The sequence below is a fragment of the Engystomops pustulosus genome, chromosome 3 (assembly GCF_040894005.1).
Source record: "Engystomops pustulosus chromosome 3, aEngPut4.maternal, whole genome shotgun sequence".
In the NCBI taxonomy this organism is placed as follows: Eukaryota; Metazoa; Chordata; class Amphibia; order Anura; family Leptodactylidae; genus Engystomops; species Engystomops pustulosus.
The window spans coordinates 135,239,179-135,254,465 of record NC_092413.1 but is presented as its reverse complement, the minus strand read 5'-3'; the positions used below and the strand labels follow the sequence as shown (position 1 = coordinate 135,254,465).

Genomic DNA, 15,287 nt, shown 5'->3' with positions numbered 1-15,287 from the left:
AGCCACAAAATATACTGGAAAACTTTTTTCATTTACGGATATTATTTCAGCGCTTCTTGCGCAGATGTTTACATTCCCCTCACCCGCCATATCCCAAACTTATAAGAACGCTACTACACTTGATCTTATACAAAAGGTTCTTAGAAGTGCTGTTTGGGGAGTAGCCTAGAGACAGGGGCTTGGATTGGCAAAAGCTCGCCTGGCAGCGGAGCGCCAGCTCCATGCCAAGATCCAACTAACATAGTTTTAACTGCAGCACCTTTAATCTACTACTAGTTCACTGCCTGCATACATGGTCCCCTTATCAAACGAGCTGTGTCAGGCAGAATTTTGGATTGTTTTCATGGCTTCCATGTTAACTTTGTCGCCACCCTGCTGTGTAATCCACAAAATATACTGGCAAACTTTTATCATGTACCGATATTATTTGAGCGCTTCTTGCTCACCTCCTTTGGTTCCTCTCTGCCACCCATTGGTTTGAAGCCTGAGTCCATTTAGGGTATGTCGCCATGCCACTCTCTAGCCTGCCGCTGCTGCCGCTGCCTCTGCATGCCGTCCCCTATAGTGTCAGGGTCAATTATTGGATGTTTTAGATGCTATCTAGCTTCATTCTGTCACTCTGTCATGGCCATGCTGTTGCCCATAATTTTGGCATAATGGTGCGATTAAGCAGCCTCAGAGGCATCCATGCATGCTGCCCCTGCTGTTTCCTGTCCATTTCCGTGGTGTTTCCATCCTTTTCTGAGGTTCCCAGGTGTTTGGCCAAGCTTCCCTGTGCAGAGCCTTGGTCCCCTTGAAAAATGCTCGAGTCTCCCATTGACTTCAATGGGGCTCGTTACTCGAAACGAGCACTCGAGCATCGGGAAAAGTTTGTCTCGAATAACGAGTACCCGAGCATTTTAGTGCTCGCTCATCTCTAGTCTGTATATATTACGGCTTTCACTTCACGCCACAAATGACACATCTAATTTATTCTTTGGGTCAGTATGATTACAGGGATACCAAATTTGTATAGGTTTTATAATGTTTTCATACATTTACAAAAATTAAAACCTCATGAACAAAAATTTTTTTTTTATTTTGCCGTCTTCTTGTGCTTATAACTTTTCCATACTTCGTTGTATGGAGTTGAGGGTGGTGTCATCTTTTGCGACTTTTGATGATGTTTTCAATGATATTATTTTTAGGACTGTACGGCCTTTTGATCACTTTTTATAGAATTTTAATTTTTTTTTAAATGGCAAAAAAGTGCCAGTTTTGACTTTGGACGCGATTTTCCGTTACGGGGTTAAAAGCAGTGAAAAACCATTATTATATTTTGATAGATCGGGCATTTTCGGACACAGCGATACCTAATGTGTTTATGATTTTTACTGTTTATTTATATTTATATCAGTTCTAGGGAAAGGGGGGTGATTTGAATTTTTAGGTTTTTTTATTATAATTTTTTTTTTAACATTTTTTTTATTTTTATTTTTACTATTTTTCAGACTCCCTAGGGTACTTTAACCCTAGGTTGTCTGATCGATCCTACCATATACTGCCATACTACAGTATGGCAGTATATGGGGATTTTACTCCTCATACATTACAATGTGCTGATAGCACATTGTAATGAATGGGTTAACCCGAAGTAGCTTCGGGTCTTCGTGAGACCCGAAGCTACCATGGCGACGGATCGCCGCTCCCCGATGACGTCACGGGGAGCAGCGATCCTCGGAAAGATGGTGGTGCCCATGCGGAGCCATCTGTTTGAAGCCGCCGGCAAAGCTGGAAAACACCCGCGATCGAGCCCTCTCCATGCATCGGAACGCGACCGCCGCCGTGAATACACAGCGGGCGGTCGTGAACCGGTTAAAATTTGTTTACACTGAGGTGGTATGAATCTGGATTTTCATACCACCACTAAGTGATCAAGCAGTGTCGCTATGTAGTGTCAGCTTATTATAGATTCTGTACTAGCGCCCTGGTTGGGGTAGGTAAACAGTTACTCTTTCTCGCCCCCATGCAAATTGTAGCTGTATTAGTTACTACTATCAGGGTATTGCAGGCTAGCTATGGCTGTATTGGCTACTTTATTCGCTTATGCTGACACAGTTCTGCGAGTAAGCAATAGCATTAAGCTAATTTACTGCAAAACTAATTTTTGCCATTTGCTCGCTAACTCCTGGCTAGAAGCAATAAATTTAGTAATTTAGACTGACTGCATCTTAAATAGTTCCTGCCCTCAACACACATCCGTCCCTAGGACCCGACCCAATGCATTTCATTTCTGCCATAAACTCATCAGAGGTCTAAAAAAGGCATAATTATCTAGAGTGTGTTACACATAGGTCTGTGCGGTGCACACACCGGCATAATTCTAGCCGTGCCGCGCACCACTGCAGTCCCGTTTATATTCGCAGATCTTGTGCTCGTCACCACCGACGAGCCCACCTAGGCAGCCAATCAGCTGGCAATATGTTATTTGTGACGTGTCTCTGATAGACAGACTAGCATGCCCTGTCATTGCATCATGGGAGTGGCTGACACTGGCCAGGCCCGCCCACAGCCTGCCCTGTTCTATGATGGAGAGATACATAGGATGCAGAATACAGGTATGGTTCTGCCGGCAGTGCTTTTATTACAGTAATTCTGTAGCAGGTTACTATGAATTTTTCCTCAACCTATGTCTATATGGCATTAGGGGTATCACTGAAAAACAGAAAGAGGCATTAAATGGAATGATATATTGAAAATTACATCAGATTACATAAATTTGCATATGTGGTATTATACCCAATATGTGGGTGCATTGTATAGCACTATTTACGGGGATATCTAGATTAGGATTTTGAAATGTCTGGATTGTATATCAGAGACACCAGAGATTCAGAGGGGTACTGTCCATGCGGCTTCCTCAAGTTGATTCTAAAGGTCCTTTGGGCCTCTTTCCTAAGGATCATTCTGTCCCAATCCCCTCCTCTGGCTGATGGTCTTACTTCCTCAATGCCTCTAAAAGATATTGCTTTCTGATTACCCTGATGGTATAGCCACATATGCTTAACTACTGGAGTATTCTTGTTGTCTTTGATGCCCAGCATGTGTTCCTAGATCCTTTTTCTTAACTGTTGAAATGTTTTCCCTAAATAGTCCGCTACATATACGACTCCTACTGAAAAACAGTTGATAAAGTCCTGTATCTCAAAGCTGTCCATCGTAGATGCGCTTGTTACATATTGGCAAGGTGTTATCCATTTGGATGCTGAACAACGGAACGTTCCTTTCGGTCTTCTTTCTAGCCATGTACCATTGGGTGTAGGTGGGGGAAAATAGCTATGGACCAATAGGTCATTCAGAAGGTTGGGGCACAGGGTGTCCCCATCGCTGTACCTCGGCATTGGAGGTAGAAGGCACAGACCTATGTGTAACACACTCTAGATAATTATGCCTCTTTTAAGACACATAATGACTTTATGGCAGAAATGAAACGCATTGGGTCGGGTCCTAGGGACTAATGTGTGTTGAGGGCAGGAGCTATCTAAGATGCAGTCAGTCTAAATTACTAATTTATTGCTACTAGCCAGGAGTTAGTGAGCAAATGGCAAAAATTAGGTTTGCTGCAAATTAGCTTAGTGCTATTGCTTACTGCTCACTCGCGGAAGTGTGACGGCAAAAGCCAATACAGCTAATACAGTAGCCGTTACAGCCATAGCTAGCCTGCAATACCCTGATAGTAGTAACTAATACAGTTGGCGTGGGGGAGAGAAAGAGTAACTGTTTACCTACCCCAACCAGAGCGCTAGTACAGAATCTATAATAAGCTGACACTACATAGCGACAATGCTTGATCACCTAGTGGTGGTATGAAAAACCAGATTTATACCACCTCAGTGTAAACAAATTTTAAGCTTCATTTTCATATGTGTTGCAGATTATGATGCAACATCTTGAGCAGGGTAAAATAGCACTACAGGCAGTCCCCGGGTTACATACAAGATAGGGTCCTTAGGTTTGTACTTAAGTTGATTTTGTATGTAAGTCGAAACTGTATATTTTATAATTGTAGATCCAGACAAAAAATTTTTTATGCCCCAGTGACAATTGGAGTTTCAAAATTTTTGCTGTAATTGGTCCAAGGATTAAATAAATCCTTCATTACAATAAAGCTTCATTAAAGACAACCTTACAGCTGATCATTTCAGTCTGAGACTATAGTAAAGCATCCAGAGAGCTTCACCAGAGGTCACAGTGGCCAGAGGGGTCCGTCTGTAACTACGAGATGTCTGTAAGTCGGGTGTCCTTAAGTAGGGGACCACCTGTATATGCTTGTGTACCCACTAAGGATAAAGACAATTGAAGCAATTATATTCATGTTGTATGTCTGTAATCTCAGTCCTGTCTAATTATTTTATATGTGTGAAATAAAATCTATGTTTTAATTTACGGCAAAAAATACCTCCACTTACAGAATATCTGAAACCAACCAACCTTATTTCAGTAATATGTAAATGAAATGCATAGGCTACTCAAGTGTGGAGTAGCCTTAGCTCCCAGTGCACGCCCCAGTAGAATCTGCAACTTTACTGAAATAACGTTTTTTTAAGTTCTGTTAGGTTCCAGGAAAATTAAATAGCAGATTAGGGCAGAGGCAGGCAGAAGATCTACTTCTGATGGTAGATTCTTCACATTAGGGTTCCTTCAAATCTTGTTTTGAAGTACGTAAGGTACAGTTGTATCCCACTTTATGCTTTTTACATTGGGAAATGTCACCTGATACTCCCTCCTCACCCTGAAAGCTGGAGTGAACATCAGTAGCGGACTTCAGGATGTCTCCCAAGTGATACCATCATTAGGGAACCTTCCAGAATATATGTTCAGCAGAAGTTGGGGGAATGCAGTGACTTGTAAATGGTAAATAAATGGGAAATAGTTTAAGTGAATATAGTAACATATAATGCAAATCATTAAAATAAAGAAGTTATTGCTATCTACGGAGGCATCATGGAAAAGCTCTTCTAATGTTTGAAACCTGAAACAGAGAACTTCTTTGTTCTATATGATGTCTTTCTGATAAGCTGCAGTATTTTTGGAAATGTTCTCACCACTGCTGTGTTTATGCCTGCTAGCCTACATAAATTTCACTGTTTTAGACTGATAGACGGAACTGATTTACTGTACGCAGCACTGATGCCAGGATTATAACTCTGTTTTAATTAGCATGCAAACACATCATTTCCTTTTCTGCAATGCTAGATTTTCCACAGTCAGTGTAACCCATTCTTTACATAAATATAAGAAAGGTGAACAAGTCCATCATATCGTTTATAATTTTATTGGGTAACAATAATGCATTTAGGTTACAAAATTTGTGGACACCAAAACCAAACTTACTGTATAAATGTCAGAATCAATGGGAATTAACAGATTTTGTCATGACTAGTGATTAGTGAGTTGGTTGAAATTCGGGTTGGGCGGATTTTCGTAACAAAATTCACTTTGGGACCTAGACTTTGGGCCAACCATGAACCCCATTGAAATCAATGAGAATCCAGATCTCAACACCCAAAAATGGCTCTATAATCAGTTTATTAAGGGGTAGAGATTGAAACATGGTGGCAATAACATGCCCTTGACCAAAATGGGCTGGCGAAAAGACAGTGAGGAGCAGCTAGAAATTTTAAATAATTGGCCTTCTCAAGACAGTGGCAAGTACATTGTGTATTCCCAGATGGGAGAAGCCAGGAATTGCAAAGAGTGCCTCAAGTTCCATTAGATTATCTTTAACTGACTCCACCCTTTTGTGCAAAGCCCTCTACCTCAATCCGGTTCAAAACAACAAGGACATGTGTATTTATCATGTATTCCTGGAGCTGTATTTATCTATGTATTTCTGGGATGGGGGACAATATGTACCTATGTATTTCTGGGGGAGGGTCTGTATTTATCTATGTATTCCTGAAGGGGACTATATATATATAATATGTATGCATTATTGGGGGGGCTTCGTATATATCTATGTGTTACTGGGGGCGGCTGTATATCAATGCGTTACAGGGGGCTATATATATATATATAAATACTGGGGGTGGTGCTGTGTATATATGTGTTACTGGGGGTGGTGCTGCCTATATATGTTTTACTGGGGGTGGCACTGTGTAAATATGTGTTACTGAAGGTGGAGCTGTGTATATATGTGTTAGTGGTGGTGACACTGTGTATATATGTGTTACTCAGGGTGGCGATATGTATATATGTGTTACTGTTCATGGCACTATGTAAATATGTGTTACCCCTTCACGACTGCCATATGGCTATATATGTTTTATTTGCAAATGCCCTGTGCAGAAAGGACGTTTATAAACATCATGAAAGTGACCAAATTCAAATGGTTATATATCAAGAACCCTGGCACCTAGAAACCCAATTCTGGTGTCATATTAAACATATATAGATATATGTACATATCTATATGTATGTGTTACTGAGGGGAGACTGTATATCAATGTGTTACAGGGGGGCTGTGTATATATATATACTGGGGGTGGTGCTGTGTATGTATGTGTTACTGGGGAGACGCTGTGTATAAATGTGCTCTAGGAGTGGTGCTGTGTATAAGCAATTATGTGTTACTGGGGGTGGCTCTGTATATATGTGTTGCAGGGGGTGGCACTGTACATATAAGTGTCACCGGGAGTGGCGCTGTGTATATATGTGTTACAGGGTGTGGCGCTGTATAGATGAGTGTTACTGGAAATGGAACTGTGCATATATGTGTTATAGGGTGTGATGCTATGTATATAAGTGTTACTTGGGGTGGCGATGCATGTAGAAGTGTACCTGGGGGTGGCTGGGGGAATATATTTGTGTTCCTGGGGTGGCTCTGTGTATATTTGTGTTACTGGGGGTGGCGCTGCATATGTATAGTATGTGTTACTGGGGGTGCCGCTGTGTATATATGTGTTACTGGGGATGGCTCTGTATATATATGTGTTACTGGGGGTGGCGCTGTGTATGTATAGTATCTGTTACTGGGGGTGCCATTGTGTATATATGTGTTACTGGGGGTGACGCTGTGTATATATGTGTTACTGAGGATGGCTCTGTATATATATGTGTTACTGGGGATGGCGCTGTGTATGTATAGTATGTGTTACTGGGGGTGATGCTGTGTTTATATGCATTAGTTTGCATGTGCAGTGCACAGGGTGCACCAGATTCAGGATTTCTGGTGCCTGTTCTTCATGAATCAGGTGCTCTCTTCACAGTTCAGACAGAGTGCACCACTTATTTTTGGTGCACCATTAACATGGGGCATGTAACACATTTCTGTCGGGCTTTGAATTTTAAATCTGGTGCACGGTTTGACTGAGTACCGGAACACCTTCTTCAGTGCAGATATTTGTGTCGCATAAAACATAGTGCAGCATGCACCACAAAACGGTCACGTCTGAAATAATTTTGCACCTAAAATAACATGCAAAGTCAGACAGAAAACTGCCCATAGTGCACGGATAGTGCACAGCCCTTAGTAAATGTGCCCCAATATGTATAGTCTCGGGCAAATGCGGTGACTATGGCAATGTTTTTTATAGTGTAGAGAAGGATTTTAAAATTTTATTGGGAAATATTAACGTATATTCAAGGAATAAGCATAATTCATATACAAATAGGTTCTTGTAATTAGTTATAATTAGTTGTTATTTTAAATTTTGCTCCCCTTAGCAGATAATGCTGTTGACATACTCTTTAACGAAGAATTACAAATGTGTTATATTCATTTATTTATAGTATTATGGGTTTTTGTATCAGATGTCATATTTCCGGAATATCCCTGTAATCCCTGTTATTAATATTTTGTTGGTGTGGGTTTTTTTTAACTTCATATGTCCCCAATGAGGTCATAAATGATCCCTGATAAGTTTTCCCTGCAAGGGCAGATGTCTCATCAGAGCTGTAAACTGGTTGCATAAGTATTTATGAAATGTCTGCGCTACACTATGCACACTCCAACACAATACTATGCACATTCGCCACATTTATGTTGGAAGTCCGACATAAAATGTGTTGCACGCCAACTGCTACTTAGCAGAAAACACTATTGCATATGTGCAAATTTGTGATTTATACATGTGAAGAAAATTGACACTGCTACTTTAAGAAAAAACCCAGTGACAGTGAACAAGGTGCTGCAGCAAGAGTGCTGCTTTTTCTGATCCAGTAGTAAGCTTCTCTCTCTTCCACTGTGCCATAGAGGGCATCGCTGTCATTGTCAGGGGACTAAACGCTGTTTAATTGGCTGTTCAACTGTCAATCGAGCAGCGTTCCACTGGGTTTTGAGCTAGGACCAAAGGTTTTGGAAAAAAAAAATTGGGTTCCAGGTCCATGACTACCACCCCCCCCCCCAAATTCTCATTTAGGACGGATTAAAGCTGCAATGTGAATCCTGCATGAGATTGATAAGAATTATCAAGAAGTCAAACTTTGAATCTGAAATGCTAAAAATTAAAAAATCAAAATGAAACCAATGAAAACTGAAAAAACACGTGCCACCACTTGCAGTGCTGTAAATTAAAAAATAAAATGATTATGAGCCCTAAGGGCCTATGGCAGTGATGGTGAACCTTTTATAGCCTGAGTGCCCAAACTTCAACCAAAAGCCACTTATTTATTGTAAAGTGCCAGCGCAGCAATTTAAGCAGTAATGTATTTCTCTTTATTCATTGACAACTTTCAATCCTTCAGCCTCCCAATGACACAAACCCAGTTGAAAGGAGGAGGGCAAATTCATCTATAAATTGTAGGAAGGTTCTGCAGGCAGATTCTTTGAGTTCTGTCTGGTGAACTTCATTCTGGGGTGATGGACTGGGTGTCCACAGAAAGGGCTCAGAGTGCCGCCTCTGGCACCCGTGCCATAGGTTCGCCACCCCTGGCCTATGGAATACAGCTACAATGTTATTTATATCATTAACACTATAAATATTAAAAGTTCAACATCTCAAGCTAACTCAAATATTTTCATTTTTGAAATTCATTGTGATATTCCACAGCTTGTCTAGCACCGCTCTTGCACATAGATTACTGTGTACACCACTGGGGTATCAAATGTGAGTAGTGATATAACAGACACATACTTTGGAGAGGAATTGTAGGTAATTTTCATATAACCCCATACAACCAATATATTTTTGTCATGTGACAGATTATATTAATGATTTATTTTAATCATGTTGTTTCCCATGTATAGAAAGGAAAAAATGGATATAAAGCCAGTCATAGTAGTCCATGGTGGTGCATGGGCAATACCAGATGATCTTGCAGAGAGCAGCAAAACGGGTGTTAAAAATGCAGCAACCCATGGTTTTTCCATACTTTCTGATGGTGGAAGTTCTCTGGAAGCTGTAGAGGCTGCTGTGCGGATACCAGAAGATGACACAGCATTTGATGCAGGTAATAATAAAGTTATAATTGATTTTATTTGTTGAAAAGTATCATCTACATTTCTATTAGTTTATATTATTATTATTTGTTATTATAATTTATATATTGAGCACCATCACTTCCATGGTGCTGTACAAGCGATAGAGGATTCACATACATTACATTAAGACAAAACAATTGCAACTACTGGCTTCAAAAACTACAGTGATTAGTAAAAAAAGGTGAAAGGAGGACCCAGCTCATGAGGTCTCACAATCTATATGGGAGGGAAGATGGAGACACAAGGTGAGGGAGCAGAGAAGTGCAGTTATTGTGTGTTGTAGGCAATCTTGTAGAGGTGGATTTTCAGATTACATTTGAATGATTGGAAGTGGGGGGGGGGCAATCTGACACATTTTGGAAGAGAGTTCTAGAGTATGGGAGATGCACAGAAAAAGTCTTGGCTATGGTTGTGAGAAGAAGGGAATAGAATGAAGCTGAAGGTCCTGTGAGGAACGGAGATTAGGGAGGGTGTGGGATGGTATTGGATGATGAGTTCAGAGATATATGAATGGGACAGGTTGTTGATGGATTTGTATGTCATGGTATTTTAAACTGAATTTGTTGTACAATGTGTAACCAGTGGAGAGACTTTCAGAGGGGACAGGAGGAGAAGAAGCGAGGAGACAGATGGATTAGCCCGGCAGCAGAGTTCAGGATGGATCAAAGGGATGTTAGGGAGTTGGCTGAGAACCCACAGAGAAGATTTTGCAGTAGTGTAAGCTAGAGATAATAAGGGCATGGATTTGCAATTTTGTAGACTGCTTTGAGGAAGGGTCGGATGCAAGAGACGTTCTTGAGACGGAGGCGAGAGGGTTGTAGTAAGGGACTGTATGTGAGGCTTAAAGATAAGGCAGAGTCAAAGATGACTCCAAGTCAGCATACTTTAGTGACCAGGGAGAGTGTGGAGCCATGAATTGTGATGGTTAGGTCTGGTGGGTGGGATTTGTTAGATGTGTTGAAAGGAGATATTTGGACCAGGGACATAGATCTGTGTGTCATCTGCATAGTTATGATATTGAAAGCCATGGGACTTAATGAGCCAGAGGTGTAGATGGAGAAGAGTTGGGATCCCAGGCCAGAACCTTGGAGGATGCCGACAGGGTTGAGGTGAAGAAAGGTAGTATGAGACTGATAGACATTTAATGTTTGGTTGAAGCGGTATGAGGAGATGCAGGAGAGGGCCAGGTCAGTAATGCCAAGAGAATATAGTGTTTGCAGCAGGAGAGAACAATTGGTCAGGCAGTGTCAGTGGAGTGATAGGGTTGGAAACCAGATGGTGGTTTGAAGAAAGCTAAGAGGATAGGAATAGGAATAACCAGCCATAGGAATAACACAGTTTATGATCTCCACATACAGATGCTATTGTGGTTCTTTTTATTTTCATAGATAGTGAAAGTAATCCTTCTAATAAGACCATGACATCTAAAATATTAATGATCATTTTCATAACTCATGATAAAATCCTTGAGGGGTTGAGTTTATAAAATGGGTTACTCTTTTGGGGTTTCTACTGTTCTGATATCTCAGTGGCACTGTGGATGTGACATAATACCTTAAAATTTAAGCAAAACCTGTGATCCAAAACAGGGGTAATTCAATTTATGTCACAGATTTGGGAATGAGCTGCTTTTTGGATACTTCGCAGGGCACACAAAATCACTATTTGACCTTAAACCTTGTGGGTGCCAGTAAAGTGGAATAATCTACAATTTAGATCATTTGAAAAATGAATGTTATCAGTGTATATAAAGGGTGAAATGAATGGACAGCTAAACGAAAAGATCAAATAAACCTGGAAAATATAGCATTATATGTAGAGCGATGACTTTTCATAGTGGTACAGTCTGGTTGCAACATAATTGGAATTTAATAGCGTATTTGTAGAAAAATGGTTATTGTCCATGTGAACCTCTTATTTTTCATTACTCTTGAATGTCACAATTGGTGATGTCACAATGCTCACGATCCCCCTTTATATTTTTTGAATGGCGCAGTTTCCAAAAATCTGCCGTGCGTAAAGCCAAGTAGTTTAGAGAACAGTTGTTTGCCCCTAAAGTGGTTTCCCTCCACATATTGGGTATTTCTGAATTCAGGAACAATTTTGTAATAAACTGGTTTGCATTTTCCTGTAATATAGGTGCATGTAGACAGACAAATGTCAATGATGTGAATCAAAAAGACCGGGATTCGAAATCCCTGAATATATTGGTTTAAATCCCCTAATCAAAATCAAAACCAAAAACACCAACTAACTGTATTGGGGATCATTAAAATATTTATAACTTTATTAGAATACTTATTAAAATATAGGCCTAAATATGTGGAAGCCCAATAGATAGTTTTCCCCTAATACAGGCTAAGAGTTGGGGAGGACCCCTGGTGGTGGCAGCTAGTCAGTACACTATTGAAAGATCATAAGCTCCATCAGAAGAGAAGACTCCACAGAGCCAGAAGGTATTATACCAATGGATGTACAGTAACACTAGTTACCAATATTTCCAACCCAGGGTAGTGTCCCCAAGTCCACTAAAGTGCAATTATAGAACCATAACAACTTGTAAGGTTCTAGCAACAGGAATAAACAGGAACTCCAGATAGTCACTATATGTCTGTCGTGTTCTTGGATCAGCGACTGACTTATATAGTAGGATTTTAATGATACAGTAACCTGACGCGTTTCCCTGCTGCTTTTTATCGCAACAGTTCATCAGAGGTGACTTTAGAAATGGAGTATGGAATAGTGTCTATAGAATAACATTTGGAGAGTAACCCCTTGTTTGACATAGATTTATGCTCAAGGAGTCACATGTCCCCATATGAGGTCTAACTCTTAATCACCAGACCCCTATGATATCCTGACTTTTACAAGATAAGACACTAATTCACATTGGAGTTAGCTACTCATTTATGTTAGTGCGTGATTTATCTTTTCAACTCGTGGACTTGAAAATGTCAGTAGTCCAGTTTCAGGTTGATGCTGTCTAAAATTTCTTTTAGTAGCGACTATCTAGAGCTCTCTACGGACACCATATAACACACTCTCACTGGTTTTTCTTCTGGTGCCTTAGTCATCTTAGAGTATTACACTCCGTCAGCAGTAGACAGACACTATAACTCATTCATGCATCATTTTACATATGGTAATCTCGCAGGAACGATATGCTGAGCCAATGTCTTTGGCATGAGCTACTATACTGACTAGACCGATCACTTCACACACTAAAGCTAGCTCCTATCAGTAGGATGCCGGCACTATTATGGCCGCGCGTCCCTCGTGCACAAGCAAGGTATTTAAAACCTAAGCTCCGCCCATCACAGAGGGGTGTAACCAATGGGGTGTCGCCTCAGACTCAAAGCCACTCCGTCCAATCCAATATGAGACTGGGAGTTCACAGAAGCTGAAACTCCAGCTCATTGGATCCAAGGAGTTGTGTCACTAGCTCCACCCATCTGTTTACAGCTAAAGCCCTCGTATCATCATTAAGGCAGATATCACAAAAGAATAAGAGAAATAAAATTGCGGTATGGCTGGCAAGCATATTTGTCACTGAAACACAAGATGCGGCTCAGTATTATGAGTATAAGGATATTCCAGATCAGGGACATCCCAGGAATATAACAGCAGCAGAACACGTCCCCCAGAAAGGACAACACGGACAGCACCAAAACTTATATGAAGGCACAGGCACAGTGACAGAAGCAGAACATACCAAAAGCAGGAATCTTGCAATAGATCTATATGAATGTGATGTCACATGGCGTCCCGTATATAGGGGAATCAGATGAAACAGTTATACACTATGTGCTCATTAAGACCGTCCATTTGGAGGGTTCTCAATGAGAATATCCACCGCGATTCGCGCTGCAGCATTTTCCGTGTGAAGTCACCCCCCCCTCGGTGAGGGTTCCACTATTTCAATGACTTGGAAACGGAGCATCTTGTGGTCTCCCTCATGATGCTCCCATATATGTCTTGAAATTGCAGTGTCCACTTTGTTCTTGGTGTCATTAATATGTTCCCTTATTCTTCTTCTAAATTCACGGGTAGTCTGTCCAACATACTGAATGCCACATAAACAGGTCATTAGATAAATGACACCAGATGTTTTACAGTTGGCAAATTGTCTCATCCCTGGGCTGGTGGGAGAGGGAGGTCGTCTTTCAGGAGGAGCTGGAACAGTGGACCTCAGCCATACTATTATGGCTGAGGTTCATAGATGACATACTCATCTTTTGGAATGGTGCAAAGGAATCCTTTATGGATTTTGTATCTAGACTTAATGTGAATCAGTTGGGTCTCTTTTTCACATATGAAATTCACCCTATGGAAATAACTGCGACAAACAGTCTTTTACGGTGGCAGAGTTGGCATCCTGGTCCATTAAAAAGAGGAATCCCTAAGGGACAGTATTTGAGGATGCGTCGGAACTGCTCCTCAACCAATGATTACTTATCAGCTGCGAAGGATTTACAAAGAAGATTTAGGGATAGGGGATATCCATCCCATATCCTGAAAGAGGCACATCATCATGCACTTGCGAAACGAAGGAATGACCTCCTGAATCCCAGAGAAAGAACTGATATGGATCAGAAGTTACGGGTCATCGGTACATTCGACGATAGTCATGATGAGATACGATAAATCCTTAGGGATAATTGGGGGATTCTCAAAATGGACAGGGATATTGCCGATATGATCGACGATTTTCCTTCAATTACATTTAAAAGGGGTCGTAACATCAAAGACCTAGTGGTCCATAGTCATCTCAAGCCCCTTACAGGAAGAGGGACTTGGCTCCCTGAGAAACCAAAAGGGACATTTAAGTGTGGGGGCTGTAAAGCCTGTAATTACATCACCCTGGGAAACTCGTTTTGGAGCTCTAAAACAGGAAGGATTTTCTGGATGAGACAATTTGCCAACTGTAAAACATCTGGTGTCATTTATCTAATGACCTGTTTATGTGGCATTCAGTATGTTGGACAGACTACCCGTGAATTTAGAAGAAGAATAAGGGAACATATTAATGACACCAAGAACAAAGTGGACACTGCAATTTCAAGACATATATGGGAGCATCATGAGGGAGACCACAAGATGCTCCGTTTCCAAGTCATTGAAATAGTGGAACCCTCACCGAGGGGGGGTGACTTCACACGGAAAATGCTGCAGCGCGAATCGCGGTGGATATTCTCATTGAGAACCCTCCAAATGGACGGTCTTAATGAGCACATAGTGTATAACTGTTTCATCTGATTCCCCTATATACGGGACGCCATGTGACACCACATTCATATAGATCTATTGCAAGATTCCTGCTTTTGGTATGTTCTGCTTCTGTCACTGTGCCTGTGCCTTCATATAAGTTTTGGTGCTGTCCGTGTTGTCCTTTCTGGGGGACGTGTTCTGCTGCTGTTATGTTCCTGGGATGTCCCTGATCTGGAATATCCTTATACTCATAATACTGAGCCGCATCTTGTGTTTCAGTGACAAATATGCTTGCCAGCCATACCGCAATTTTATTTCTCTTATTCTTTTGTGATATCTGCCTTAATGATGATACGAGGGCTTTAGCTGTAAACAGATGGGTGGAGCTAGTGACACAACTCCTTGGATCCAATGAGCTGGAGTTCCAGCTTCTGTGAACTCCCAGTCTCATATTGGATTGGACGGAGTGGCTTTGAGTCTGAGGCGACACCCGATTGGTTACACCCCTCTGTGATGGGCGGAGCTTAGGTTTTAAATACCTTGCTTGTGCACGAGGGACGCACGGCCATAATAGTGCCGGCATCCTACTGATAGGAGCTAGCTTTAGTGTGTGAAGTGA

At 41.2% G+C, this 15,287-nt stretch overlaps 1 protein-coding gene across 2 annotated transcripts in view; it reads left to right on the top strand.

Annotated features, from left to right (window-relative positions):
* LOC140121962 (isoaspartyl peptidase/L-asparaginase-like) overlaps positions 1-15,287 on the top strand; it is a 96,170-nt gene that overhangs the window by 46,131 nt on the left and 34,752 nt on the right. For both annotated transcript variants that reach the window (XM_072142215.1, XM_072142216.1), the window contains exon 2: positions 9,227-9,429. In XM_072142215.1, the coding sequence (XP_071998316.1) occupies positions 9,227-9,429 (203 nt within the window). The remainder of the gene's footprint in view (positions 1-9,226; positions 9,430-15,287) is intronic.